Source organism: Triturus cristatus, chromosome 7 (assembly GCF_964204655.1).
Source record: "Triturus cristatus chromosome 7, aTriCri1.1, whole genome shotgun sequence".
NCBI lineage: Eukaryota > Metazoa > Chordata > Amphibia > Caudata > Salamandridae > Triturus > Triturus cristatus.
Window position 1 is genome coordinate 657,424,516 of NC_140590.1, and position 27,903 is coordinate 657,452,418.

General features: G+C 45.1%; 1 protein-coding gene across 9 annotated transcripts in view; it reads left to right on the forward strand.

Annotated features, from left to right (window-relative positions):
- The window catches only part of ARSG (arylsulfatase G), a 1,970,563-nt gene that overhangs the window by 1,569,139 nt on the left and 373,521 nt on the right, over window positions 1–27,903 (forward strand). For 8 of the 9 annotated variants that reach the window (XM_085617295.1, XM_085617292.1, XM_085617290.1 and 5 more), the window contains one exon: window positions 24,167–24,247. The exons of the other annotated variant lie outside the window; for it this stretch is intronic. In XM_085617295.1, coding sequence (XP_085473421.1) covers window positions 24,167–24,247 — 81 coding nt within the window. The remainder of the gene's footprint in view (window positions 1–24,166; window positions 24,248–27,903) is intronic. 9 annotated transcript variants of the gene reach the window in all.

Consider the following 27,903-nt stretch of genomic DNA (forward strand, 5'->3'; position numbering starts at 1 on the left):
TACAAAAGCTACGATTCACAAAACCATAGAGTTTCTGACTGCAAAATGTAAGTATGCAATTTATCAAAGGTATTTTGCAAGTTGGAAAGCCTTTCTGGCTCAAAAAATGCCCTTTCGCAACTTTTTGCAAATTATAATTAGGAGGGTTTTGAAACTACCAGACCCTCCTAATTGTGATTCGTAATGACTAGTATCACATGTTTGTGACTACAATTGAAGTTGCAACCATTGATCAGACACTAGCACCCAAGTTGGGGTGAAATCTGATTTACAAAGGGCAATATCTTCCCAAATGATGCTTGTGGAGCATTAGCTGTTTACCATTGCTCCCTGTATTCTTCCACGAGTGCCCACAACTTATGTAAACTTTAAATCGTGTTCTTCTTTTATCACGTTTGCTGTGCATTCAAAGCCAGATGTCAAATGTCAGGCTCTGTCTTCCAATTGAGCTTGGTGTTCACTTTTCTTTCTCTCACTTCACAGTGAAAGGCTTCGCCTGACTATATGGGACCTTGAAAGGGAGTAGCTTTTTTTCCCTTTGATTCTATGTAGGGTTTTCTTGTCTTTTTCATTTGCTCTCCCTGCCTCTGTTGCAGCTTCTCGATTTTGCTAGTAGTGCCTTGACACCTATGGGTACTGTGCTCTCTACAAATTTATTTTCCTTACTTTATTACTACAGGCTTTTTTCTAGCACATGACAAGATGTACATGTCTATAAATGAACTGTGCAAATATTTCCGGATACATCAAATTTAGGGAAACACAAACAAAGCACTTTTTTTTGTAATTCTGAAGTGTGCTCGAAACAAATATTTTGAATATAATCAAAAGAAATCAGTACACCAAGTCATGCCATTTCCACACATCATTTGTGTCACTGTACATTTTTATCAGTAACACGTGTATGTCTGTGCAAATCTAATGGTCATTTCAATTGAATATGTGTTGGTTATAATGGCAGTGCACTACCACATCATGTATACTCCAATCTACGCCATTCTATTATATGACACCCTATTCTACTCTATGCAACTCTATGCTGTTCCACTCTGACACTCTAATCCTCTCTACACCACTCTACGCTCTCCATTCCATGCCACTCTACTGTGTTCCACGCTGACACTTTACTCCACTCACGACACTTTACTCTACTCTACGCTACTCCACTCCACCCCACTCAACGCCACTCCACTCTGTGACACCCCACTCCACAACAATGGCACTCTACTCCATTGTCCCCCACAACACACTATGATCACCCACTCCACAGTACAACACTCCACTCTACGCCATGACACTCCACACCACACCACTCTATGCCACTCCTTGACACTCTTCTCCACTCTACTACAGTCTACTCCACTCTGTGCTCCTCTACTCTATACCTTTCCAATCTATGCCCTTCCACTCTACTCCACTCAATGACACTCCACTCTACCACACTCTAGGCAACTTCTTCTATGCCACTCCACGTCACTTTATTTTTTTTTTTATTTCAAAATATCTTTATTGGAAAATTTTGTAAAAAGAAGAACAAACAGGAGCTGGGAGCAGGTCTGACAGCTCAATGTACAGGAGCTGGAGTACAGATTGGTCAATAGACGAGTGCCAGCATTAGGCGCACATGTAAACATTGAAGTAACCAGTTGATCCCCGGCTCCGAAAAGGAAGGAAGAAAAGAAGAATAAAGGAGGAAAAGAGGAAAGGAAGCCCGAAGAGAGAAGAGAGGGGAGAGAGGAGAATGTCTAGCACCACAATCCCGAAATACTGTATAATATAGTGTATAAGTATCAGACCATGACACATTCATAAAAGTGAGGGCACAAATGAATATTCATATCACAAAATGAAGTCAAGGTGGCTTATGGGTGGCAAAGTAAACGTCCAGGGTAGACCATATACTCCTCGTTGGTGATTTCCAGGGGGACTTTTGCAAGACAATGTTATCAGCCCCCCTGAGGTGTATGACCCAGTTCATCCAGCAGTTGTAAGAGGCCTTGGTGGTGTCCTTCCAGTTGGAGAGTACCGTTTTGACTGCAGAAATCAACAGTAGATCAAGGAGAGCTCGATCATCCTCCGACTGCAGATCCACCTGTAAAAAAGCAGAAACCACAGACAAAAGAGTCCTAGGGATTACACAGTGAAACAGCATAGATAAAAATAGGTAGACTCTATCCCAGAAAGGTTTCACAGCAGAACAGTGTAAAATGAGGTGAGCTAAATCACCCCTGTCCTGATTACAGTTCCAACACTTGTCATCTTCCCGGATTCCCATGGAGAACAACCTAGCTGGTGTCCAGAAAGCCTTGTGTAATAGCCAGAATTTCGTTTGTGATAAAATTGGGGAAATCTTGTTGCGAGAAACTGACTTCCATAAAGGGGGCCACGAATCATCGGTTAGCTGATTAACCGAGAGCGCGTTCCAATAATCAACAACCTTAGAGTCACTCCACGTCACTTTAATCCACGTCACTCCAGTCCGAGTCACTTCACGTCACTTTAATCCACTCTAATCCTTTCCACGCTATGCAGCCCCAGATCACGACACTGTATGCCACTCCACTCTACGACAATCTACTCCACTCTAATCTACTGTATGCCCCTCCACACCACTCTACACCACTGCACTCTAATCGACACCATTCCACTCCACTCTACTCCACAGTACTCCACTCAACAAACTGTTCTCAATAACACTGCATGACACTAATCACCACTCTACGCCACTCCACAACCCGCCACTCTTCAATACTCCACTCTACGACACTCCTCCCCTCTATACACAACTTCACCCTAGGACATTCCTCTCCACGCCACTCTCCTTCACACCACTATATTTTAGCTATGCTGTACAGCAGCCACGCTGGTGTACAACATGGCTAAAACACATTGGCAAGACCAATAGCTCTTGCATAAGTGAGACCTATTGGCTTTACCAATGTTTGTTTAAAGCAGCATCTCTCTCTTTTTTAACACTGGCTGCGTTCTAAACAAAAGTTCTTTGTTATGCTAAGTAATATATATAGAGCACAATATCAATAGGGTTTCCAGGCACTTCTAATAAACAAAGAATCCAGACAAATGCTAAAAAACCAATATATTGTAAGGCTGTAAAAAAGCTATTTAAATACCCAAACTTTCAAATGATGTCTAAAGCGAAATACTGATTTTTCCAGATGTAAGCTATCAGGGAGGGAATTCCATAGCCCTCCTATGGAGCTAAAAAACGACATCTACCCATTTTGTTCATGCAAAATCTTGGAACCATTAATAAATTAGCTGACAGAGTGAAGTGTCTTCTCTGGAAAGTAACTCTGCAGACGTCTTTTGAGAATAGCTGGTGCGTTGCCTGATAAAGACTTGTTCGCATTGCAGTGTTTTGAAGTGAATTCGTTGTCTCATCAGGTAACCATGCAATATCTGCAAAGTTGGACTTGCACAAGCGAAACGAGGTGTACCTGCCACTAACCTGACTGCTGTGCTCTGGACCACTTGTAAATTATGGAGCAAGGACTGAAGCAGCTCCAAATAAAGAGTTAGCTGAGTCCAAATGCGATGCAAATAAAATCACTGCCATTCACTTGCCTTCCAAAGAGAGGTAGAGAAGGATGTTTCTCAAGATTGTAATGTGATTGGTTTTTGAGGAAACTAATGTGGAAACCTGAGTTGAAATAGATAGCCTTCTATCTGTCTTTACTCCCAAACCTTTAACACATTTAGCTGGTGCTAGTATATTTTCCATCTCCACTAACCAATAAACGTCAAGCCACAAATGTACATTTACTTCAGTCTTTACTGCATTCAACTTAAGTTTGTTACTACCCATTCACTGTTATATTGGGGAGAGGATGTAGCCTAACGACTAGGGCTGTCGATCTTAAATCTAGGGAACCGGGTTTGAGTCTCGGCAATGATGCTCAACATCCTGTAATTCTGGGCAAATCACTTAATCTCCCCGTGCCCAACAAAAATGAATGTGTCCTTGTGTAACGCAACTGGTACTTATCTAAAGCGTTATATCAACAAACGGATCCGTGGGTCTACAAAACACAGCAGAGAGCCAATGAGAACAACCTAACGACAGCAAAGAAACAGTCCTCATGAAGAGGAATAAGTCCCATCACCCACCGAAGTGGCATGCTTCATCATGTGGGACCTCCTCTTAACTGCACCTGGTGCAGTTAAGGAGCTACAACTCCTTTGCTAGTGTCAAAAGAAGGAGGAGCTTCACGGATGTTTTGAAATAGATCTACAAGGATAAGGTCTCCTAGAATTTTGAAGAAGCTACCTAAGGTGTAGTGTGACTAAGAATAAACGTTGTGCAGTGTATATAACCAGTGAGATAAAATTGACTTCCTAAAGAAAAATAAGTTTATTCAATATCTAAAGGTGTCACTAGATAAAACCAATGTCCATGTGCATGAAAAATCTATATGCACATTAATGACAAAAAATGGTCGACATGTTTCAGCCGGTGGTGATCAAACATTATGATCGCGGCTTTCTTCAGGACCAAAGTGATACTACTACAACAAAATCATAAACAGTGTGCTAGAATGTCAAATTGGACAATACAACCTACATGTATACCTGCTACTTGCAGAGTGAGTAACACTGTAGGGATTCACAAAAACCCCTGTTGGAAGAGAGAAAACAGGAGAACACAACATAGTCATAAACTTGTATTGCAAACACGGCCATCAATAGTGTCTACTAATTGAAAGTTTACCAATTCTCAAGAAGAAATCAAACAAAGGTTTTCTTACCCGCATCTAGTCGGGGATGTATTACAACGCTCCTGGTAACGACTCAGGGCATGAGACAGCGCTCTAAACAGAAAAAAGGGAAAAAAACGCTAAAAACAGAAAGAAGCCAACTTGGTAAGCCTCATTCCTATGAGTGGCATCAAAGGTATAATTGGCATATACTCTTATGTAGCCACAACACAAACACTAAAAATCATGACTGATCAATGGGGGAATATGGGGGAATATTTTGAGGCAGAGATACACCATCAAAAGGTGATCGGTGTAAATGTCAATGCTGAATGCTAGGGGTATCTTACTCCATACCTCGATGTGAAAGAATGCGAGATACGGTCAATAATTGAACCGTCATCCCTGACAATGAAATAAACAAAACGAGGGACAGTTAGTGCTCAGCTCTGCATGGTGCACGAGACGTGTGGCCTATCCTGCTCCAAAACAATATATATATACACACAACTGATGCAAACACGTCAATTCATATGGCCAGGTGAAAGGTGGTAACAATGACTCAAGGCATGACGCGATCATGAGTGGAGATGAAAGCCGACAGATATCAGCTAAACTTTGATAAGGTTAAATAACGGCCGCTTACCTATCTGTCGCTAACCCGGACGGTCTTCCTGATCGTCCCGAGCGGTAGCGACGGTAGACAAAGCGCGGCTTTTAAACACCACTCCATCAAAACTGTTGACGAGGAACAAACTCGTCACGTGATAGGAGTATGGTAGCTTCAAGCTACGGCGCCCGCGCTGGGGCAAAACTCAAATGAGCTGGGAAATGTAGTTCATACTACCCGTCTCGAGTCTATAGATAGACTGGAGTGCGTGATTGTCAATATCACTACAGTAATCCACAACACTATGCCTAGTAAGCAGAATTCAACTTGATTCGGCTAAAAATAAATTTACAGAGGTATGTAGGTATGACAACTAGGAAAGTCAAGCTGAGAATTATGGAACACAAAAGCACCATCAGGTGCAAGAAACAATCTACTCGCTTGACTAGCCATTTTGTCGAATTGAACCATAAACCTAATGATATCTCTTGGACCATTTTGGAACAACCATTCATTCCCCTGCATGTTACGGACATATCAACATTTCTATTTAAAAAAGAACAGCGCTGGGTGTTCAAGTTACACAGCGATGTCTGTGGGTTAAATTATGCGATTCCTTGGGCTTCCCTACGTTGAACACCTCTGAGTGTGATGTCTTAGAGCTTTTTACTCGCGCTGCATTCTGAAATATTGAGATTGGTTGATTTACTAACACTACGTTGTGACTTCTCAACGTTTAACCATCCCTTCTTTTTTATTTCTTTTTGTACATGCATGTACTCGTGACCATTTACTGCTACCTGGGCAGTGTTGTTTTTTCCGTGCTCTTGCTCCAGCAATCTGTTGTAGCAGTATTCCCCCCCCCTTTTTTTGGCTAATTAAGTTGTAGCGTTTTGATGATAAAGAGGTGCTTTGTAATCTGTTCACTCTCTCACCCGTGCCTGTAAATTTATTTTTAGCCGAATCAAGTTGAATTCTGCTTACTAGGCATAGTGTTGTGGATTACTGTAGTTATATTGACAATCACGCACTCCAGTCTATCTATAGACTCGAGACGGGTAGTATGAACTACATTTCCCAGCTCATTTGAGTTTTGCCCCAGCGCGGGCGCCGGAGCTTGAAGCTACCATACTCCTATCACGAGACGAGTTTGTTCCTCGTCAACAGTTTTGATGGAGTGGTGTTTAAAAGCCGCGCTTTGTCTATCGTCGCTACCGCTCAGGACGATCAGGAAGACCGTCCGGGATAGCGACGGATAGGTAAGCGGCCATTATTTAACCTTATCAAAGTTTAGCTGATATCTGTCGGCTTTCATCTCCACTCATGATCGCGTCATGCCTTGAGTCATTGTTACCACCTTTCACCTGGCCATATGAATTGACGTGTTTGCATCAGTTGTGTGTATATATATATATTGTTTTGGAGCAGGATAGGCCACACGTCTCGTGCACCATGCAGATGCTGAGCACTAACTGTCCCTCGTTTTGTTTATTTCATTGTCAGAGACGACGGTTCAATTATTGACCGTATCTCGCATTCTTTCATCTCGAGGTATGGAGTAAGATACCCCTAGCATTCAGCATTGACATTTACACCGATCACCTTTTGATGGTGTATCTCTGCCTCAAAATATTCCCCCATATTGATCAGTCATGATTTTTAGTGTTTGTGTTGTGGCTACATAAGAGTATATGCCAATTATACCTTTGATGCCACTCATAGGAATGAGGCTTACCAAGTTGGCTTCTTTCTGTTTTTAGCGTTTTTTCCCCTTTTTTCTGTTTAGAGCGCTGTCTCACGCCCTGAGTCGTTACCAGGAGCGTTGTAATACATCCCGACTAGATGTGGGTAATAAAACCTTTGTTTGTTTTCTTCTTGAGAATTGGTAAACTTTTAATTAGTAGACACTATTGATGGCCGTGTTTGCAATGCAAGTTTATGACTATGTTGTGTTCTCCTGTTTTCTCTCTTCCAACAGGAGTTTTTGTGCATCCCTACAGTGTTACTCACTCTGTAAGTAGCAGGTATACATGTAGGTTGTATTGTCCAATTTGACATTCTAGCACACTGTTTATGATTTTGTTGTAGTAGTATCACTTTGGTCCTGAAGAAAGCAGCGATCATAATGTTTGATCACCACCGGCTGAAACATGTCGACCATTTTTTGTCATTAATGTGCATATAGATTTTCATGCACATGGACATTGGTTTTATCTTGTGACACCTTTAGATATTGAATAAACTTATTTTTCTTTAGGTAGTCAATTTTATCTCACTGGTTATATACACTGCACAACGTTTTATTCTTAGTCACACTACACCTTAGGTAGCTTCTTCAAAATTCTAGGAGACCTTATCCATGTAGATCTATTTCAAAACATCCGTGAAGCTCCTCCTTCTTTTGACACTAGCAAAGGAGTTGTAGCTCCTTAACTGCACCAGGTGTAGTTAAGAGGAGGTCCCACATGATGAAGCATGCCACGAAGCATGCCACTTCGGTGGGTGATGGAACTTATTCCTCTTCATGAGGACTGTTTCTTTGCTGTCGTTAGGTTGTTCTCATTGGCACTCGGTTGTGTTTTGTAGACCCACGGATCCGTTTGTTGATATAAGTATAGTGATTAGGGGATTTTTCTCGTGCAGGTCTTTAAATTTCCCTTAGACCCTCTTTTGAAAAGATTTTTTTGGCACTTATCTAAAGCGCTCTGAAAACCTTGGGTCAAGTTTGCACTATATAAAACGACTTAAACAAAATATATAAAACACATAGTTTGTTCAAATTTAGTGTTGGAAGATTAATTCATGTAAAGACAAAGAAGAAGATGATGACGTCACATACATGTTGTACTTGGCCCTCTCTGCAGGGTCATGCCCCACCTTCCTGCTTTCTGAACCCGTTTTTATTCCCTTTTTGGATTCTGCACACTTTACCAGTGCAAAAGTGCTTGTGCTCTCTCCTAAACGTGGTAACATTGGATTACACCTACTTGGCTTATTCTATTCACTTGTAAGTCCCTAGTAAAGTAGTGCTACATGTACCCAGGGCCTGTAAATCAAATGCTACAAGTGGGCCTGGAGCACTCATTGTGCCACCCACTGAATAGCCCTTTTAATATGTCACAGGGCTGCCATTACAGCCTATGTGTGCACTACTCAACTGACATTTCGACCTGGCAAGATAAATCTCTTGCCAGGCCCAAACCTCCCTTCTTGGGTTTCACCTACACAACATTTAAAAGGGGCTTAGAGCCCACCTATTACTTACCTTTACTTAACATTGGTTGTCTCCCACGTCACTCGTTTCCTTTCTTCCTCTTGATCAGCGTCTCTTCCTGCTTCCAGCTTCCTGCTCGGCTTCATGTGTTAGGACTTGGACGAAGTCCTGTTTCCAGCCGCAAGCGTCCTTTCACTGACCGTACACTTGTTGCATACTTTATTTTTATACTTTCTTACTTTCCAGCATCCGCATTCTGTTAGTTGCTTGCCCTTCTCTACCACCACCTTACTTCCGTCTCTGCATGCCCCTTCCCCACGGCCCCTGTCCCGTTCATTGCTGGCCTGTCCCTCCCACCATTTCTCTCATGTCATTGGCCTGCTCTTCCCCGCAGCTCCGCGCCGTGGACTCTGCCGTTGAGCCCCAGCCTCCACCCTCGAGGGGTTTGAGGTCGCTGCCTGCTCCTCTGTACCCGCTGTGTGAGCGTTCTCTTGTATTGCTTTTATTGTTGGTAACTGTTTGTTTCTTTTTGCTTTTATTGTTGGTAACTGGTTGTTCCTTTTCCCCCCACTGTACTTGCTTATTCTGTGCCCGCCTGGTATTCCTTCATGTCCCCACTGTTAACCGCTTCGTGCCCCTGCTTCTCTGTGCCCGCTGTGTAAGCGTCCTTTTATATTGCTCTTATTGTTGGTAACTGTTGTTTCTTTTTGTCCCCACTGTACTTGCTTATTCTGTGCCCGCCTGGTATTCCTTCGTGTCCCACTGTTAGCCGCTGCTGCCCCTGCGGCCCCTCCCCATGCTTGTTCCCGCCTCCCAGCTGATCGTCCCTCCCCCTCCTTTACTTAATGGCGGCTGCTGTGTGGACACGCAGAGGACGCGCGCAGCAGGCGCCCCTAAGGCAAGCCCGTCTGCGCCCATCCGCGACCCGATCGAGGCCAGCACCAGGAACCCTGGATCTCCGATCATCCATCGCTACAACGCTACCACCCTCCTTGCACTCAACCCCGAAAGACTCAGAGACTGCCAACAAGCCTCGCCAAACAATACCCACGGCCAGTTTTCCTGCCTCCACTGCCACCAGACCCTCACCACAACCCTGGCCTTCAACACCACCGACGCCAGCAACGGGGACACACTAAGATGCATCCTCCTCAACGTACACTCCATACACAAGCACGCCACGGAAATCTGGAACCTACTAGACTCCCTCTCGCCCGACATCGCCTTCCTCACGGAGACCTGGACCAACGCCTCCTCCGCCCCTGACATCAACATCGCCATCCCGGATGGATACAAGATCCAGAGGAAGGACTGCCCCAACCACCCAGGAGGGGGCCTCGCCATCACCCACAAGAGCACCCTCCGCCTCACCACCTCTAGCGAAAACTTCCCCACTGCCAAACACCTGCACTTCCAGATCCAGACCACCCCCTACGCCATACTCCGAGGAACCCTCATCTACAGACCCCCAGGCCCCCAGACACCCTCCGCCATCACTGACTTCATTGCACCCCACACCATCGCATCAATGAACTACATACTCATTGGAGACCTGAACTTCCACCTCGACAACCCCAGCGACCCCAACTCCACCGTTCTCCGGGACAACCTCACCAACATCAGACTTCAACAACTCGTCACCACTCCCACCCATAGAGCCGGACACACCCTCGACCCTATCTTCGCAACAGGAAACAGCATCCACTTCAGCCACACAACGCAACCGCCATGGACCAACTACCACTGTGTACACTTCACCTTTGACAAACCCAAGGTGCCCAAACCGGCCCCACGCCCACCACGAAGCAACAGGAGCAAGGTCACCGACGAGCAACTGAACTCCACCCTCACCCGAGACAACCACACCTGGACATTCGATCACAGCCAGAGAACTCCACACTTGGATCTCCAACTGCGCAGATGAGCTCGCCCCACTACGCAACCCCGGCAAACAGCGCCCCAGGAAGGCCGCTTAGTACATCACGTCCAAGAAGCCAGGCGCACCTGCAGACACCTGGAGAAGAACTGGAAAAACAACAAGAAATCCGAAAATTACTCCACCTACAAAGATGCCATGACGGACTACCACAACCAAATCAGAACCACCAAGAGAAAGTTCATCCACAACAAAATCCTCGCCAACTCCACCAACTCCGGGGAACTTTTCAGTGTCATTCAGGAATTCACCAACCCACGCAGCAAAGCCGCAGACATCACCCCGTCCCAAGACCTCTGCGACAAGCTTGGGACCTACTTCCACCTCAAGATTAAAACCCTCTACGACAACTTAATCGACCATCCTCCAGACGCTCCTTACCCCAAGGGCACCAGCCAACCCACCATCTCCAACTGGACACCAATCACGACCGAAGACACCGCCTCGACCATGAAAGGCATCCACTCAGGGGGGCCCCCACCGACACCTGCCCTCCTCACATCTACCACAGAGTCGCAGCCGCCATCGCACCCAAACTGCAACGCAGCATCAACACCACCTTCAAAACAGGCACCTTCCCAGACGACTGGAAGCACGCAGAAGTCAGGCCCCTACTCAAAAAATCCAAAGCCAACCCCAACGACCTCAAGAACTACTGGCCTATCTCGCTCCTGCCCTTCGCAGCCAAAGTGGCAGAGAAAATAGTCAACCGGCAACTGACACAATTCATCGAAGAGAACGCCATCCTCGACCCGTCCCAATCCGCAACAACAGCACCGAGACTGCCCAACTCGCAGCCACAGATGACATCTGCACCCTCCTCGACCAAGGCCACTCAGCAGCCCTCATCCTACTCGACCTGTCAGCGGCTTTCGACACCGTCTCCCACCGCACACTAGTCACCAGACTACATGACACCGGCATACAAAGAACAGCCCTGGACTGGATCCGATCGTTCTTCACCGGTAGAAGCCATAGAAACAAACTACCATCCTTCCTCTCCGATCCCACAGAAATCACCTGCGGAGTCCCACAGGGGTCATCACTAAGCCCAACCCTCTTCAACATCTACATGGCCCCCCTCGCAGCCATCGTCTGACAACACGGCCTCAACATTGTATCCTACGCCGACGACACCCAGCTCATCCTCTCTCTCACCCGAGACCCCACCACCGCCAAACAACTTCCAGAATGGAATGCAAGACATTGCAGTATGGATGGCCAACAGCTGCCTCAAACTCAACACCGAGAAGACAGAAGTCCTCATCCTTGAAACCACTCCTTCAGCATGGGACAACACCTGGTGGCCTGCCGCCCTCGGAAGCCCACCAACCCCCTCAGACCACGCCAAGAACCTCGGCATCGTTCTCGACTCAGCACTCACCATTAACCGACAGATCAACTCTGTCACATCGAGCTGCTTCATACTTCGCAATACCTTCAAATGGTTTCCCCATGAGTCAAGGAAGACAGTCACCCACGCACTCATCACCAGTAGATTGGACTATGGAAACGCACTCTAAGCCGGCATCAACAAGTTCCTAATCCGCAAACTCCAGACTATACAGAACACCGCAGCCAGACTCGTCCTCGGCATTCCCCGGCAGGAACACATGAGCCAACACCTACGAAAACTCCACTGGCTCGCCGTGGAGAAAAGAGTCACCTTCAAAATACCCACCCACTACTACAAATGTCTACAGAACAACTGACCCAAATACCTCAACGACAGAATCAACTTCCACGTACTCAACAGAAACCTCCGATCGCACTGGCTGAAACTCCATGCATCCACAGAGCCAGAGCAGGCGGAAGATCCCTCTCTCACATTGCGGCCAAGACCTGGAACGAGCTACCAGCAGACATCAGATGCTCCCCCTCTCTGAACACCTTCAGGAAGACTCTCAAGACCTGGCTCTTCGGCTAATCAGACCTGCGGACCCCCTCCTCCCCCTTCAGTGCCTTGAGACCCTCACGGGTGAGTAGCGCGCTTACAATTCCCTAATTGATTGATTGATTGATTGTTGCTACTGCATGCCTTTTCCCCACCCTATCGCTAGTCATAGCTTGTTTTCTTTAGTGCAAAGATGACTGGAATGACTTGGAGTGCTTTACATGTGCGCTAGTTATATTAAACAAGGACCCATTAATTTTTACAGGCACGGGGACATTATGTGATTTGCCCAAAATCACAGGATATTGAGCCCGCATTGACACTTGAACATGGTTTCCCAGCTCCAAAGTCAGCAGCTCTGGTGGTAACACCACAGTCGCTCCATGCTCAGTGTTCCAACTTGCTACACTTCGACGCACTGGACATTTCAATGGGCATTTGTTCAAGAATGTTAACTGCATATTAATTATAGGAAAAAGACAAATTTGAACTTGTTTGTACATGCAATGTTATTTTTCAAATTTCCAATGCCCACATCCTGTTAGTTGCTTGCCCGTCCCTACCACCACATCAATTTCATCAATGCATGCCCCTTCCCCATTTGTTGCTGGCCTGTCCCACCCACCACCTTACTCACATCACTGCATGCCCTTTCCCCACCACACATAGCTTGTTTTATAAAGCACAAAGTCGACAGGAAGGACTTGGAGCTCTTTACATGAGCACCGGTTACATTGCACAAGCACACATTAATTTTTACAGGCATGGGCATTAAGTTTAGGGAAAAGAACAATTTTAACTTGTTTGTTCATGCATAGCTTGAAGTAAAGAAAAGCACTGTTAGACCTGGCATCATTGGCATGAGTCTCTCCTCCATTTTTTTTTCTGTTTGCCTCCTCTGTTTACGATGTTTTTGCTGGATTATTGCTTTGGGCACTGTGCCACTGCTGATCAGTGCCACAGTGCAAGTGCTCCCTATGTTAAATTGTTACATTGATTGGTGTTACCATGATTGGCTTGGTTGACTTACTGTTCAGACCCTAGTCTAGTGCACTGCGTGTGCCAAGGTCATGTAAATTGACTGCTGCTGGTGGGCTTGCAGCACTGGTTGTGCCACCCACAGAAGCAGCTTGTAAAATGTGTCTCAGGCCTGCCACTGCAGCGCCTGCGTGCAGTCCCTGACTGCCATGTCGACTTGGCAAGGAAACCTACTTGCCAGTCTCTAAACCTTCACTTTGCCACATTTCAGACACCTCTATGGTAGGCCCTAGGGCAGGGTGCATTGTTGGTAAAGGGTAGGACATGCCCTGATGTGTGTGGCATGACCTAATAGTGAATTACAGCCATTTTCGTTTTTCACTATTGAAGGGCTACCTGCCTCCCATAGGCCAGAATGGGCAGACGGATTATTAACTCCATTATAATCTATCTGACTCAGGGAGCATGGTAGCAGGTCGAGTTAAGTATCCCTGAACTCAGAATTTAATAACACATCCTTTAGGATGGATGGTTTTTAAATTCTATGTTTGAAAATAGCCCTTTTAGAAAGAGGCTATTTTCTTGTCCAACTATCCACCGGTCTCTGCTGGTTTGGTGTGTGTGTCAGGGGCTGGGTGGCTCCAGAGGTCTGAATGAGTCAGTGTGGGGTGAATGAGGCATTTACACATTTACCTCCTGCTGGGCGACTGATAGCCCTGCTCCTGCCAGTGACAATACTGGCTCCGCCTCCTGCTGGGCGGCTGAGGACCCTGCCCTGCTCAGTGAATAGGCCAGGTGCCTCTGCCTGGCAACACCCACAATGAACCTGAGATGGGGGGAATTTCCCTGCTTGGACAAAGGGAACAAAGGAGAAAAGGGGTATAAGAGAAGGACCCCTGAACCAAGAACTCAGATCACTTCTGACAAGGAATCCTGTACCAAGGACAAGAAGCCTGCTGATCTAAGGACTTGCCTCCCCTTTCTGCCAGAGTGCTGTTTTGCTGTGGAGGAACCTGAAAGCTGCTTCTTTATTTTTGCCAAGGAACAAGGAGAGAGGAACTTGGTGTGTACTCTCTAAAAGCTTGCTAGAAAATCTCCAAGGGCTGGAAGAGTGCCAGTCTCCTGTTGAAGTCACAGGGCCAAAGGACTTCACCATCTACTGAATTGCTGAATTGCTGGAAAGTGTTGTTTCCAGTACACAAGGGAAAATCTGCAGTCTCGACGCCGCCGAATCCAGCTCGACATCGTGAGTATCGGCTCCAGTGTCCCGAGCCTTCGACGCCGGCCGCCGGGCCCGATCGACGCCAGCAGCAACGCCAGTGAGCAGTGGGTATCGGCCCCGGGTCCAAGTGACCCCGTCTCGACGCCGGTATCGACGCCAGTGAGGAGTGAGTATCGGCTCCACCTCCAAGCGACCCCGTCCCGACGCCGCTGCTGATCGCATCGACTCGACGCCCTTCTCGACGCCGTGAGCGCTGCTCCGGCCCGACATCCCTCGACGCCGCTGCGGATTGACCCGACCCCGAGGTACGATCGACGCCGATCACGACGCCGTGAGCCCTGCTTCGGCCCTCGATGCCGCTGGGGATCGACCCGAATCCGAGGCACGATCGACGCCGACATCTCGACGCCGTGGATCATCGTTTTCTTCATTTCCAAAGGTACTGTGTTTGGGGGTTCTGTTGCGACTCCAGGCTCGACGTAGCGCTCCTCGCCGAACCTTGGGAATATCGTAAACTCGACGTCGTGTGACTCCTGTGGGGGTCACATTGTTGCCAAGAACTGTGTTTTAAGAAGAATACGTAATTTTGTTGCTAAAGAACTATTTGCCAAGAAGAAACCTTACTTGAACTATTATTTTTCCTTCCAAAGAGTATTTATTAAGACTGTGGTATATTTTTGTCGTTATTTGGTCTTGTGCTAAGCCTTATATAAAAATCCTATTTTTATAATAACTTCTGTGTCGTGTCCATCTGTAGTGTATTCACTTTATTACTGTATGTGGTCATAAAGGCTTAACACACTGCCTCTGGGATAAGCCTGTCTGCTCTGCCAAGCTACCAAGGGGGTAGCAGGGGTTATCTGAGTGTGTAATCCCCTTGCCCTGACTAGAGTTGGTAGGTCCCTATTTGTCAGAAGTGTATACCTCTGCCAACTAGAGACCGCCGGTTCTAACAAGCACCATAATGAGGTCTGGCCACGTCATAGCCCTTCAATTTTTTTGTGATTTTTTTTTTTTTTACTTTAAGCGATGTAGAACATTTAAAAAAACATTGACAGAGCAAATATATCTTGCATCGGAGAAATCTATTGGCTTTGCCAATGTTTATTGATACATATGTCACCGCTAGGGTAGGCCCCAACAGCTCAGGGCAGGGTTCAGGGTATTTAATGGGTTGGACATGTACTTTTACGTTTTACATGTCCTGGTAGTGAAAAACTCCTAAATTTGTTTCTCACTACTGTGAGGCTTACTTCTCCCATAGGATAACATTGGGTTAACTTATTACATTTAATAATTGATAACTTTCAATTGGGAGCAGGTAGGAATGTTGAGTTTGGTGTCAAAGGAATTGTAAGTTAAAGCCCTCTGCAATGGTAAAGTTGGATTTTAAGTCACAGTTCTGAAAATTACACTTTTAGAAAGTTGGTATTTCTTGTCCTAACCATTTGGTATCTGCTGTCTGTATCCTGGGTCACATGACTAGGTGTATCTGGCAGTTGATTTGTGTGTATTGCTCCCAGTGAAAGGGAAATAGGTGCTGGCAGGATGAGCCATCTCTGACTTGATGAGGGGGAGGAAAGGTCACCTACCACCCTTGCACATCACAAAGGCTCTGCACACTTACAAAGTCTTTTGTGACCCAAGACAAGCTGGAGTTGCTCATGGAGGCAGGACATTTCAAGCACCTCAGTGTTGCTCTGCAAGAAGGACTAGTACTCTATTGCCTGCTGCCTGAGTAAAAGGACTGGACCTGCATCTTTAACCCAGGACCACCAGAGTGACTCCAAGGGCTTGTTTGATGACCTCCTGGCCAGAGCCCCAGGGACAGAACAGGATCCAATCACTGTGAACCCAGTACCTAGACTCTGTGCCCCTAAGTGGGGCCATCCCAGTCCTGGACCCTTGGAAGTGGGCCTGAAGCTGCTTTGCCAGCCCAGCTGTGGTCCTGTGAGTAGACCCCGATGCAGCGCAACGCATCTTCTCGCAGGCTCGTGGGAACTGCAGCAGCACTACACTTCTAAAGCATTCTCGACGACAGACTTCGCATTGCATTGGAACTGCCAATGTGCAAAGCGACACATTCTCAAAGAAGGCCTTCGCATCGCAAGCCCCTTGTCGATGGCATCATCAATGACGATGCAGGACTCTGCATTGCATCCTCTTGGGAAGTGTTGGTGCCCGACGCATTGACGCAAGTCTTTGCATTGCAAGCCGAGCCGTTCGCCTACGGCATCCTCAATTATAATGCGTGACTCGGCATTGTGCCATGCTGCTGAGTGACGCATCTTCGACTTGGGATCTCATAATGCTCCACAATCAGGATTTAAGGTATTTTGTTCAGCGGTCTGAACTTGGTCCCTGTATTGCTTTTGACCTGAATTTGTCGCAGTCTGGCATGACCAAATAACCAGCTTGGTGCTTCTAGGCATTATTATTACCTAAAACTTTGAGTTTGCATACCCCTGGTTCTATTGATTGAACTTATATCATTTTGATCTCAAATAATGCATTAAATTGTACTGAATTTTTCTAAATTTGTGTGGAATTTTTCTTCTGTTGTATTTTCATTGCATTACTGTTTGAAGTGCTGCTTAAATACTTTATTCATTGCCTCTAAGTTAAGCCTGACTGCTTTTGTGCCAAGCACAGGTTAATTTGGTGTTTGCTTGTGTTTCACAATGACAGGGATTGTGGTTGCCGCTTTAGTAAGGTTTCTCCCTCTTCAACCTGTAATACAATTTCCTATAATACTTGTATGATTTAACACCTAGTTCCAAAAGAGCTTTTTCTAAAGGCACAACTTAAATGTTGAAAAACTTTGAAGATAGCAAAGAACCCTGAGGTACCCCACAAATTGCCAGTACTTTTTGTGATAAAAAGATCTCAGCTTTACTGCTTGAGTGCAGCTGGATGGAAATGTACTGTCATGCTGTCCTTTCAATGTCGAGTGATCCAACACAGTCTAAAAGGATGGATGGTCAACCATGTAGAAAACGGCAGAAAGACTCAGCAAAATTAAGGTATTGGTGTGACCCAAGTCCAGGTCACATGTTAGCTCAACAAGAACGGCCAAAGTACAGTGTCCGTACTGTGGGCCGGATGAAAGCCACCATGTGTGTCAGCTAAACACTTACCAATTTGGAGATAGTTGCACAGTTGTTTTGCAGTATGCACCTCTATAATCATTGTTGCAAATGCCAGTAATGAAATGGGGGCAATAGTTTTTCAATTTTGCTGGGTGGGTCATCCGGTTTCTTCAATAGTGGGATATTGGTGGCATCTTTAAAACAAGAAGGGACATTTCCTCTTCCCAAAGAGGAATTAATTATTGATAAGAGTAGAGGGCTGATAGCCTGATTAAGCTGTTTAAATAGTGACACTGGGCAAGGGTCTGGTTGGAAATCAGATTTGGTCGCCTGAATCAAGCTCATCCGCTCCTTGATTGAAGTGAAAAAAAGAACGATGTGGTTGCTATGGCGTAGATTCCTTTTTCATACTCCTCCCTTAAAATTTATACAGGGGAAAAAGATTGAACTGATCACAGAATTCCTGCAAATGCACCATATTAAGTTGCAGTTTAGTGGCAGCAGAGATATCATAAATCTGGAAAATCATTTTGTGGATATTCTGAGAACTCACAAATTTATTTGAAAAGCAAGTTTGTTTACTTTTGAAAATCATCTGTCTGCAAGTTTTCATTTCTGCCTCATATGACCACTAGAGTTGTTTTAATAGTTTTCAGGCATCGGTTTATGCCCCCCTCCACCCAAGCCAGAACAGTCTTTCTGCATCCCTGATGGGCAGATTAGAGTTTATTTCCTAAATCTGCCCGTCCTGGGGGAAGATGAAAGCCCACTACCACCAGAGAAACTGCCCCATTATCCCTAGGCCACAGACAGCCTTTCATCCCACCCGCAGGAGTGCAGATTGGGGGAAATGCTCAAATCCAGGGAGTATTTCTGATGCCCTGGGATGGCAGACTGGGGAAAATACCTCACATGTGCTCAGATAGGAGTACAGAAAGCACCACAGTTGTTATTGTTTTTATTATAAATGGTGTGAGGGTGGTCCTTATTGGCATCGGGCAACAACCCACCACCACTGTCACTCAGGCAGTCTTTCTTCTGCCCCCCATCCCCTACTCGCCCAGAGGCAAACTGAGGAGTTTATCCACAATGTGTTCACTTATGAGAATGGAAAGCATCACAAGGTATGAGGTAAGGGGGAGCCTAAGTTGGCATTGGGCCTTACCTCCCTATTCCAGGGACCAAGGCAGTCTTTTTGCACCCCTATGAGTCATATTGTGTTTATCAATAATCTGCCCTCCCAGTGGGGCAGAAAATTCCATTAGTCATCAGAGACTGTTTTCTAATTATATTTATGATGGAGGTAGCCTGTATAGGCATTTGGGCCACACGAATCCACCCCAGGGGCCCAATCAGTGTTTCTGTTCTCACAGTAGGCATATTGGGAATATATCCCCAAAAGACCACCCTAACAGCAGAGTTGACAGAAACCACCACTAGACACCACAGATATTTATGATGTAAGGGATAAAGGAGGCCTATTTTGGCATAGGGCCCCCCGACCACCACCCTCCAGGGACCCAGATAGTCTTTTTGCCTCCTCTCTCTGGGAGACAGATTGAGGGGTTTAAACCCACTACCCGCCCAGATGGTAAATCTACACCCAAAGGAATCCCAGCTTCCATTCACTTCCCATGGGGGATGGCAACAGTACTCAGGCTCTAGATCAGCTGCTACACAGCAAAGCCTACCAACCATGGGCGGTTTTGAAACCGAGAGACTCAGGGCTTGGGCCTTCCTCTATGCCCCAAAACACCCATTTAACTTGTATTTTGCATGGGGATCACTGTAGAATTCGGGTTCTGGTATCACGGGCACCCAGGGAACTGTACCAACCTTAGGCATTTTTAAAACCTAGTTGTAAGGGTAATCCAGGGTAGTGAGGCTTGCGTGGGTCCCAGCATGCTGAGTTACCCACAATGCCTTGCAAACATCAAACTGTGCCTAAAAAATTTCAATTTCCACTCTCTTGGTGGTTGGATATAACATTTAGGTCTGGGGTCGGCCAGCATCCACAAAAACCTAATAACTATGGACATTTCTGAAAACTTTAGACCTAGGGAAATCGAGGGTGGTGTGACTTGTGTAGATGCCAGCATGTTTTCCTACCCAAAAAGCCAAGCAAATGTCAAAATACTAGTCACAAAATGCAGTTTAACATTTATGTGACAGACATCTCATGCACTTACAGTCACTGCCAAAAATCCATCCTGTACTCCCACCTGTCTATTCATCTGGTAGGAACTGAGTTAGTGTAAACATGTTACAACTACATTGAAATTATATTAACTTCACACAATTCAAGTTTTGTCCTGTTGCTGTCCTGTATGATAGGCTCACCCACAAATGCGTAGTATGAATTTCATCTGGAAAAGTGTGATAGTGAAATGAAGTAGGACTTTTGCTTTTGGCTGAAAATTACAAAATAGTCAGTCACGTAAAAAATGAAATTGAGTTTTTCCCCATACTTTGAGATTCATGGCGCATTCGGGTAAGAACAATTGGCGAGATCCATTCATGCCACACCATTCTAAACTGCCTCAGGTATCTGGTCTTTAAATATGTCTAGAGCTGGTAGATTTGCCTGGGTGCCGACTGACACTGGGCCCAATACAGCAAACTTCTCAAGTAAAAGATTGAGGAGTTAGATTTTTTTTAGACCTAGTTATGCCATTTGCATAGTATTCTGGGTAAAACATGTACTGGGTTCTGTGCAGGCCACACCTTCCTGAATTCCCCCAAGTCTCTGGTTTTCATGAAAGCTCTGGATTGCCAGAGTTTCATGGGTGCCATCTGATCTTGCCATCGAATACTGCACGTATCCCCCATGAACAGAGAGAGGACTTTGGGGTGCTTTTAGGCATGGTTGTGACATTTACAAGTTATTCTGGGTAAGAAAAAGTAATAGGATCAACACAAGTTAGACCACCTGGGTTTCTAGTTTTGATAAATGTCTGGTGTTGAAAGGTTACTCTGTGTGTCTGCCATCCCCAGGCTCTAGTACCACAGCTACCCACATCCTCAGAATGATTGACATTTGAAGGAGAATTCTTGATAAATCCATCTTACATTTCTGGTGCTTTCCTCTGTCCCATGCGATAGCCCCCTCCTTCACAATTTGGGTACGGTTTTGATCTGGAGATGTGTATAAGCACTCAGTGGTAGGACCTTTTTGAATACCAGCTGTTTTCTGAAAATTCCCACACTGAGCTAAGTGGAAATTCAGTGAATTAATCCACAGTTTGATGTTTGCAGGGCATTCTGAGTAAGAAAAAGTACTGGGATTCTCGCAAGACGCACCACCTGGGACTCATCTTGGTTTCTAGTTTTCAAAAATGTCTTTGGTAGGTAGGTTATCATGATTGCCTGCCAACCCCAGGCCCAAGTACAGCAGCTGCCCACAGCCACAGAATGATTGAAATTCTAAGGAGAAATCGTGATGTTTCCACTTAGCAATGCTGTGGTGTATCCTCACCTTTGCAATAGGTTTATCCACACAAGTGGGGTACCATTTTGGTTTGGAGACATTTTTGAACGCTGGGTGGAATGACTTGTTTTAATCCTAGCAAATTGTAGATGTTTCCCAAACAGAAATGTGCAGAATTTTAAGGTTTGATGTTTGCAGGACATTCTGTGTTAAAAAAAATAAGTAGTGGGAGCCATACAAGCCACACCATCAGAGACCCCCAAAGGTGTCTAGTTTTAAAATCATCTAGGGTTGGTAGTTTATCTTGGCTGCTGCCAACCCGAGGCCCAAATACCCAAACTACCACTATTACAAGAATCAATGTAACTTAATTAAAACATCTTGACATTGCCATGGTGTTTCATGGCCTTTCCTGTCCAGCGCAATAGGCCTGCTCTCACGTGAGGGGTATTGCTTTCATGTAGGAAGTGTGGAAACATAGAATATTAGAATGTTTGTTATTCGCTATTGAATTTGTCCAAATTGTTTGGATTCTACGTGTAGGTAGGTCAGTGTGTATAAATAAGCAATTTACGACCTTTGAATCACATGTTATTATGAGAAACTCCAAATTTAAAGTGGTAAAATAAGTCCTATTCTTTACCTCAGATTTTTGGGCGCATTCAAAAAATGCATAGCTTTTCATAATACTCTTTTATAATTCATTAGATTTGACCTTATACATTGAAGAATGTAGGAAAGTCAATGAAAAATTATTTTAAGGTTCCGATCGGTTGATGACTGTCGGCATCTCATGTTTTCGTACATCTGATAAACAATACATACTTCAGCAAGTGGAAGAGTCTAGCAGGCCAGACAGTGTACTATTTTTTGTAAATTGGCGATCAAGGCAATACATTAGACAAATTCATTCTCCCCTATTTCTATTTTTCCAGTTATGTTCATTGTTCTTTTTAATTGAATATCTAGATTATATAGGAAAACTATGAGCAACCTACACAAATGATCCTTTGTAGAAGTCGGAATTTGTCAACGTTTCAGAACTGCAAGTAGGTAGAAACCCCAAAAATAGGATATATTGACTACCTCTTAGAAAATTGCACAACAATTGTTTTTCACTCTTCAAAATGACGTGGATGGAATGTTTTCTAATTACAGATCCAAATGGATTGGTAAACACAAAAAGATGATATTTGTGTAGTACTGAATCGTTTTTATATTGTGGAAGGACTGGCAGCAATTTCCTGCCTGGTCATGCAAAGAAAAAAAGAAAAAGGACTACTGGGGTCAGGGGGCAAAGTAGGAACAGGTGGAGAAAAAGCAATAGGGAGAGGGTGAAAGTTTTAAAAACAAAGCCGGGTGGGGAAGGAGGGGAAAAGCAGCACAAGGAGGAGAGAGAACATGGAGCAAAGGGTCAGTGGAGTTTGGTTAGGGAGAAACACAGGAGAGAGGTCAGACAGCACACGAGGGAGAGGACAACATGGCGCCCGAAAAGGGGTGGGTATTTAGAGTGAGGCGAAGCACATGAGGGAGAGAGCTGGAAACCACATGCACTCTTATGGAATGCTTAACCAAAAACAAGAGAGTAGTTCCCCCAAAAAAGCAGTGGAAGGGTTGAAGTCAGCCAATCAAAGGGATGGTAAAGGGAGCTATGCTCCAGGAGAGGCATAAACACAAGAAGAGGAACGTAAGCCATTAAATAGGAAACAAGCAAATGAGAGTGACATAGCCAACCAGTGGTAAGTAGTGGATGGGCTGTAAACCTACTGTATGTTTTTGGTAAGCCCACCAAAGGTCTTTCACAACCAGACTCTCGCACTGTCTAGTAGGGGCGACTGAAAAAAAGTCTCAGCATTCGATTGGTTTTGACTCCACCTATTTATATATAAGAATATGTGCTCTATATGTCTGTTTGAACTCTTAGTATTTAGCAGTACAGAAACTGCCCTTATGTATTAATATTAAATAACAAGAGAGTATATTGAAAACAGCAATATTTTAAAAATTGTGCTTTGAAGGTTATATAAAGACCTTTTCAGTGGCTGCATAAATCTCCAAGCTATTTATTTACATAATTTTTCTGTTTTCTAACACAGGTTCTGTAGACTGGCAATTATGCTAGTCTGTCATTATCTTTTGGTGCTATTTGTAGATAGTCCTTAGCAATCCTTTTACACAACACAAAGGATGTGCTCAGATTTTTAGGTTTGGTATTAGCCAAAGGTATATGTATGGTATGTTGATAGGAGCTTTCAGCCACCTCTCTCCATCCACTGGTCGGATAAGGTGTCATTCACATTTCTTCATCCTGTCACAGCATTCAGCACGGGTCAGCCCACTTCAGCCATTGGCTAAGTTCACTGTGTGCTCTTTTACAAGGAGCACATACACACACAAAGTAGTCCCAGGTAGTACTATGGAAATATGTGCTGTTTGAGATAATTTTTTTGTTGTTGCTTTTAGTAAATTTGTTTTAGATTGGTGAGTACCCAGCAGTTTTCCTAACAATAATGATTTGCCAACTTTGAAAAAACAAAACAAGCATTGACAAAAACAAAAGGCTGAGGGCCAACGTCAGAAATAAGGGCTTTGCCACTGCTTGCATAAAAGAAATGGGGCCTTAATGCGTGGAGCGAGGGCGAAATGGCAAGTTTCTGTTTGTATCTTAGTTTACAGAATGTGTTAATTCCTTCTAACCCGTGTTGCTGAGGGAACTTGCAACTTAATACCGCCACAGAGCCAAACCTGTGCCTACTATGTCGCTATAAAGCCATGTTTCCAGACACGTTTATTTCACCATTTCTGTCTAGTGAAAACGCTCGCGATGTGCTCTAATTTGAAAAGAGACGTTGATACTTTGTGAGGGTCGTGCAGTCCTTTCTCCAGTGTTTGTCGCTTTCTGTTCCATGAGAGAAGGAGCACAAAAGGGAATTGTACATTTGCTGTCCAGACAGAAATTACTCTATCCCCGTCAGATTGGGACAATGCTAGAATTGCAGGCCTGTGATTTTCAACCCGTGTTAACTAATTGTCGTGTCCTACTTTTATACTTATTCTCTTTAAACGCATTTGTCTTTTTAGGGGATAATGGACCGTGGGCTCAGAAGTGCGAGTTGGCAGGAAGTGTCGGGCCATTCATCGGCGCATGGCAGGCTGAACGAGGTACAGTGCCAGGGTGCGCGCGCTTCTGAGCAGCCATTGTGGCATTCCGTGGTTTATATGATAGTTAAGTAACTCCTCGTAATTATATCCTGGGCTCGTGCGGCTCGAGACCAGGGACCTGTTTATCAATGAAACAAAGGAAGACTGTCCGGGCCTGAAGTGTTCAGAATCTTTGTTCATGGAAAACCAATGAATGACGCACAAATGTGAATGGGGCCTGCGGACTGTCTTTCCGCCGTTTTTGTTTGTGGCGCGAGAGCGGAATAACAACCTCGAATGTATAGCAATGAAAAAATGTCCCTGTCGTGCTGAACCTAGAGTGAGGTTTCTGCTGTAAACCTCCTGCTGGGCATTAGTCTACCAATTTGAAATACAACAGTTTTTGATATTTTTATAGACAATTTTAATCAAATAAAACACGCCACAGTAAAGCGGTGTAATAGCTGCCAAGGTTTCAGATTTCTATGTGTCATTTTTATAATTTCAGTGTAATTATGAGTGGCATTTCAAGGACAATGAGTGACACTTTTACACGAACAAAACCAAGCAATGAAGACGAGGGAAACAAAGATCAGAAATTACACACACGAGCAGTGGAAAAATCTTTAATAGTAGCTCAAGCTGAGCGGCGGACCACCCCAGGGTCAGCGCGCCGTCTGCGAGTTGCACCAGTCATGGCTGCAGCAATTTAATTAGCATTACATATAGCAGCACAGAAGTGTTTACTTTAGGATATCTTATTAGTACTGGCTGAGCTCACTGACAGTCTCTCGGGCACTTAGTTCTGGTGAGGCGGCAGTGATGCTGCACAGAGCATCAGTGTGAACTCCAGGGCCTCTTTGATCCACGTGGGACCCAGCCCAAACAGGATGGGAGGCCCCAACAGCAACATCACGTATCTCTTCTCAGCTGCCTAATGTTGCCAGGTGAAAAATATATAGGGGTTAGCCCCAGTAATCCTATATAACCCGGGCAAAAATACATGTAAAAAACTGTGGTATAATGTGGGAAAGAATTATTACATCATAGTTCTTTCAGTAAGTATGTAAATTAGTCACTGGAGATGTATTCAAAGTCTACACAAATTCATTTTAGCCTTATTATCTGGACCTACATTTAAAAACGCCGACGCGTTTTGGCCTTGAAGCTGAAAGCCTCTTTAGGACGAATGAAAGGCCAAGTACTGGCAGTCGATTATTGGGAGTGGACAGAACCACCTGGAGCCCCTGAGTGGTTAAGGGGAAAAAATTGTAGCCTCGTGCCATGTGGATACTGGGCGTTCAGACCATGAATGGTTGAATACGGAGAGGTAGGGAAGCCAATTCCCACAATCATCTGTTGTGAGGTACCTGAACCAGATATGCTGTGCTGTGTGGGTTTTAATTTATCAGCATCAGCTGGCGGGCTGTTGCACGGACAGCTTCAGGGGCCTGTGTATAAGCTTCCATGTCTCGAGGATGCAGAGGCTGCAGACCGGTCCAGTTGGCATCGGGAGGTAGAGCAGGTTGCTAGTCTGCTTCTCTGTTGAATTCCCCTTAAACACTCAGGGGCTCCTGGTGGTTTCCTCTACCACCAATAAGGGACTGCCAGTAATTTGTGTTTCATTTGTCCTGAAGAGGCCTTCAGTTTCAAGGCCGAAACGCATCAACATTTTTAATAGGAGGAGTCTATCTAAACTTCGATCTAGTCTGAAAGACATGGTGTGATACACTCCAAGGATACAGAGGGCAAAACTGACCCTCACGTGTGTACACCCCACAGACTACCTCCTATTGGGACTGTGTAAGAAGCAAAGAACACAAAGAAAACATATCTGTTCAAAACAACTGGAAGACTGAAGAAAGATATTTTCTAGTCGGAACATTTATTGTTTTCATTTGATATATGGTTATGAAAGGGCAATTTAAAAAAAAATTGTTTTATTGACATTTGCATGAAAACAACACTTTTCCAAAACAGGCATATTACAGCAATTACAGTGTTCTTGGTTTTAGTCGATCAGGATATATGATCATTTAACATAGGCTATTGTCATTGCTTTGCTTAACTCCGACCAGTATCCACAAATCTCATATGTCATTATCACTTGTTCAATCATTGGTAACAATAACTATGAACTTACCCCCATTCCCACCACAGTCATGGGTTGCAACATTCACTTCAAGGCTTGGAGACCATCTGTTCTATCGTGTACCTCAACTATCTGTGCTATTCCCTGGCGTATGGGGGACCTTGGGTATGAGTAACGTGTCGGACATTTCGTGAGTGGAGCGTAAGGAAAGCGCCTCCCTCTCCGAGGGATCGTTTCCTTTGGTTAAGTCTGTGATCATTAGGTACCAATCCCTCGCATCTTCCCCAAGCTTATCATCCCTTCTGACCTTTTTCATCCATACTGATTATGCGGTGGCCCATTCCATCATAGCTCTAATCCACCTCTCGAACGTGGGTGGATCTGGACTCAGCAAATGAATTGCGATTCGCCTTTTTGCTAACACGAGGCCCAGCTGAATTTCCTAGTGAGTTTCTTGGTTTTTGGCGTCTGTAGTAGTCCCAACACCACCCCTTTAATAGTGGCTAGAATGGTCCATCCTGCGATAGTCTGCAGAATATCTATAACCGCCCCTCAATTGCACGCCATCTCAGGACAGTCCCACAGCATATGGACAAAATGCGCGTCCGAGCATTGCATCTGCGACATGTGTCAGCCCGGTCAGGGTATATTTTGTGCAGTGCTCGGGGAGTGAGGTATGTCTGGTGTACCACATTATATTGGGTTAATTTAAAGCGTGTTTTGGAGCTTATCTGTTTGACCCCTTCATGCACTTTCTGCCATTGCGTCTCTGTAAGGGGCTCACCCATTGTATCGTCCCATTTTGTGTGTAGTGGAAGGGTAAGAGTGGGAACATCCTCCCTTAGCGCTATGTATATATGCAAGACCAACCTTCGTCTCTCCGCTAGGGTGGTTACCATCTGCAATACTGCTGTGACCTACGGCTTCTGTGGGAATGTCTGCCACAGTTCTCTGGTCACCGCAGGAATCTCAGTGTACTGCAGGAACTGCCCCCTGCCTGATTGGAAAGCATTCTCTGCTTCCTCTCTCATCACAAACCGTTCCGCGATGTATAAGTCTCCCATCAAAAGACAACCGCCCTCCTTCCATTTGTTAACATTCATAGCTTGCCCTATCTGTATGAAGGGTGTTAACGCCCACAATGGAGTTTCTGGGGCATACTGCTCTCTCAATTACCTTCTGTACCACCAGTCCCCAAACTGATGCAACATGACGTATGACATAGTGAAAAAACCCTGACACCGTGGATCCCATCATAAAAAGTTCCGGAAGGGAAATCTCCCGATGCGTTCCCGCCAACAATCGCTTCACCCAATTGTCTTGCTCATCGAACCAATGCACCGCATGCTGCAGTTTTGCGGCCATGTAATATAGGTTCAAACAGGGAACCTCCAGAACCCCCTGCTCCCACCTTCTCTGCAGGGTGCTCAGCTTTATCCTCTTCCATTTGGACCTCCACAGTAATTCTACGATCAGGCTATCAAGCTGTGAAAAAAACATTGGCGGGACTATATATAATGAATTCTGCAGGGTGTACAGGCATCTCAGCAGGATAACCATTTTAGTCAATGCTACCCTCCCAATT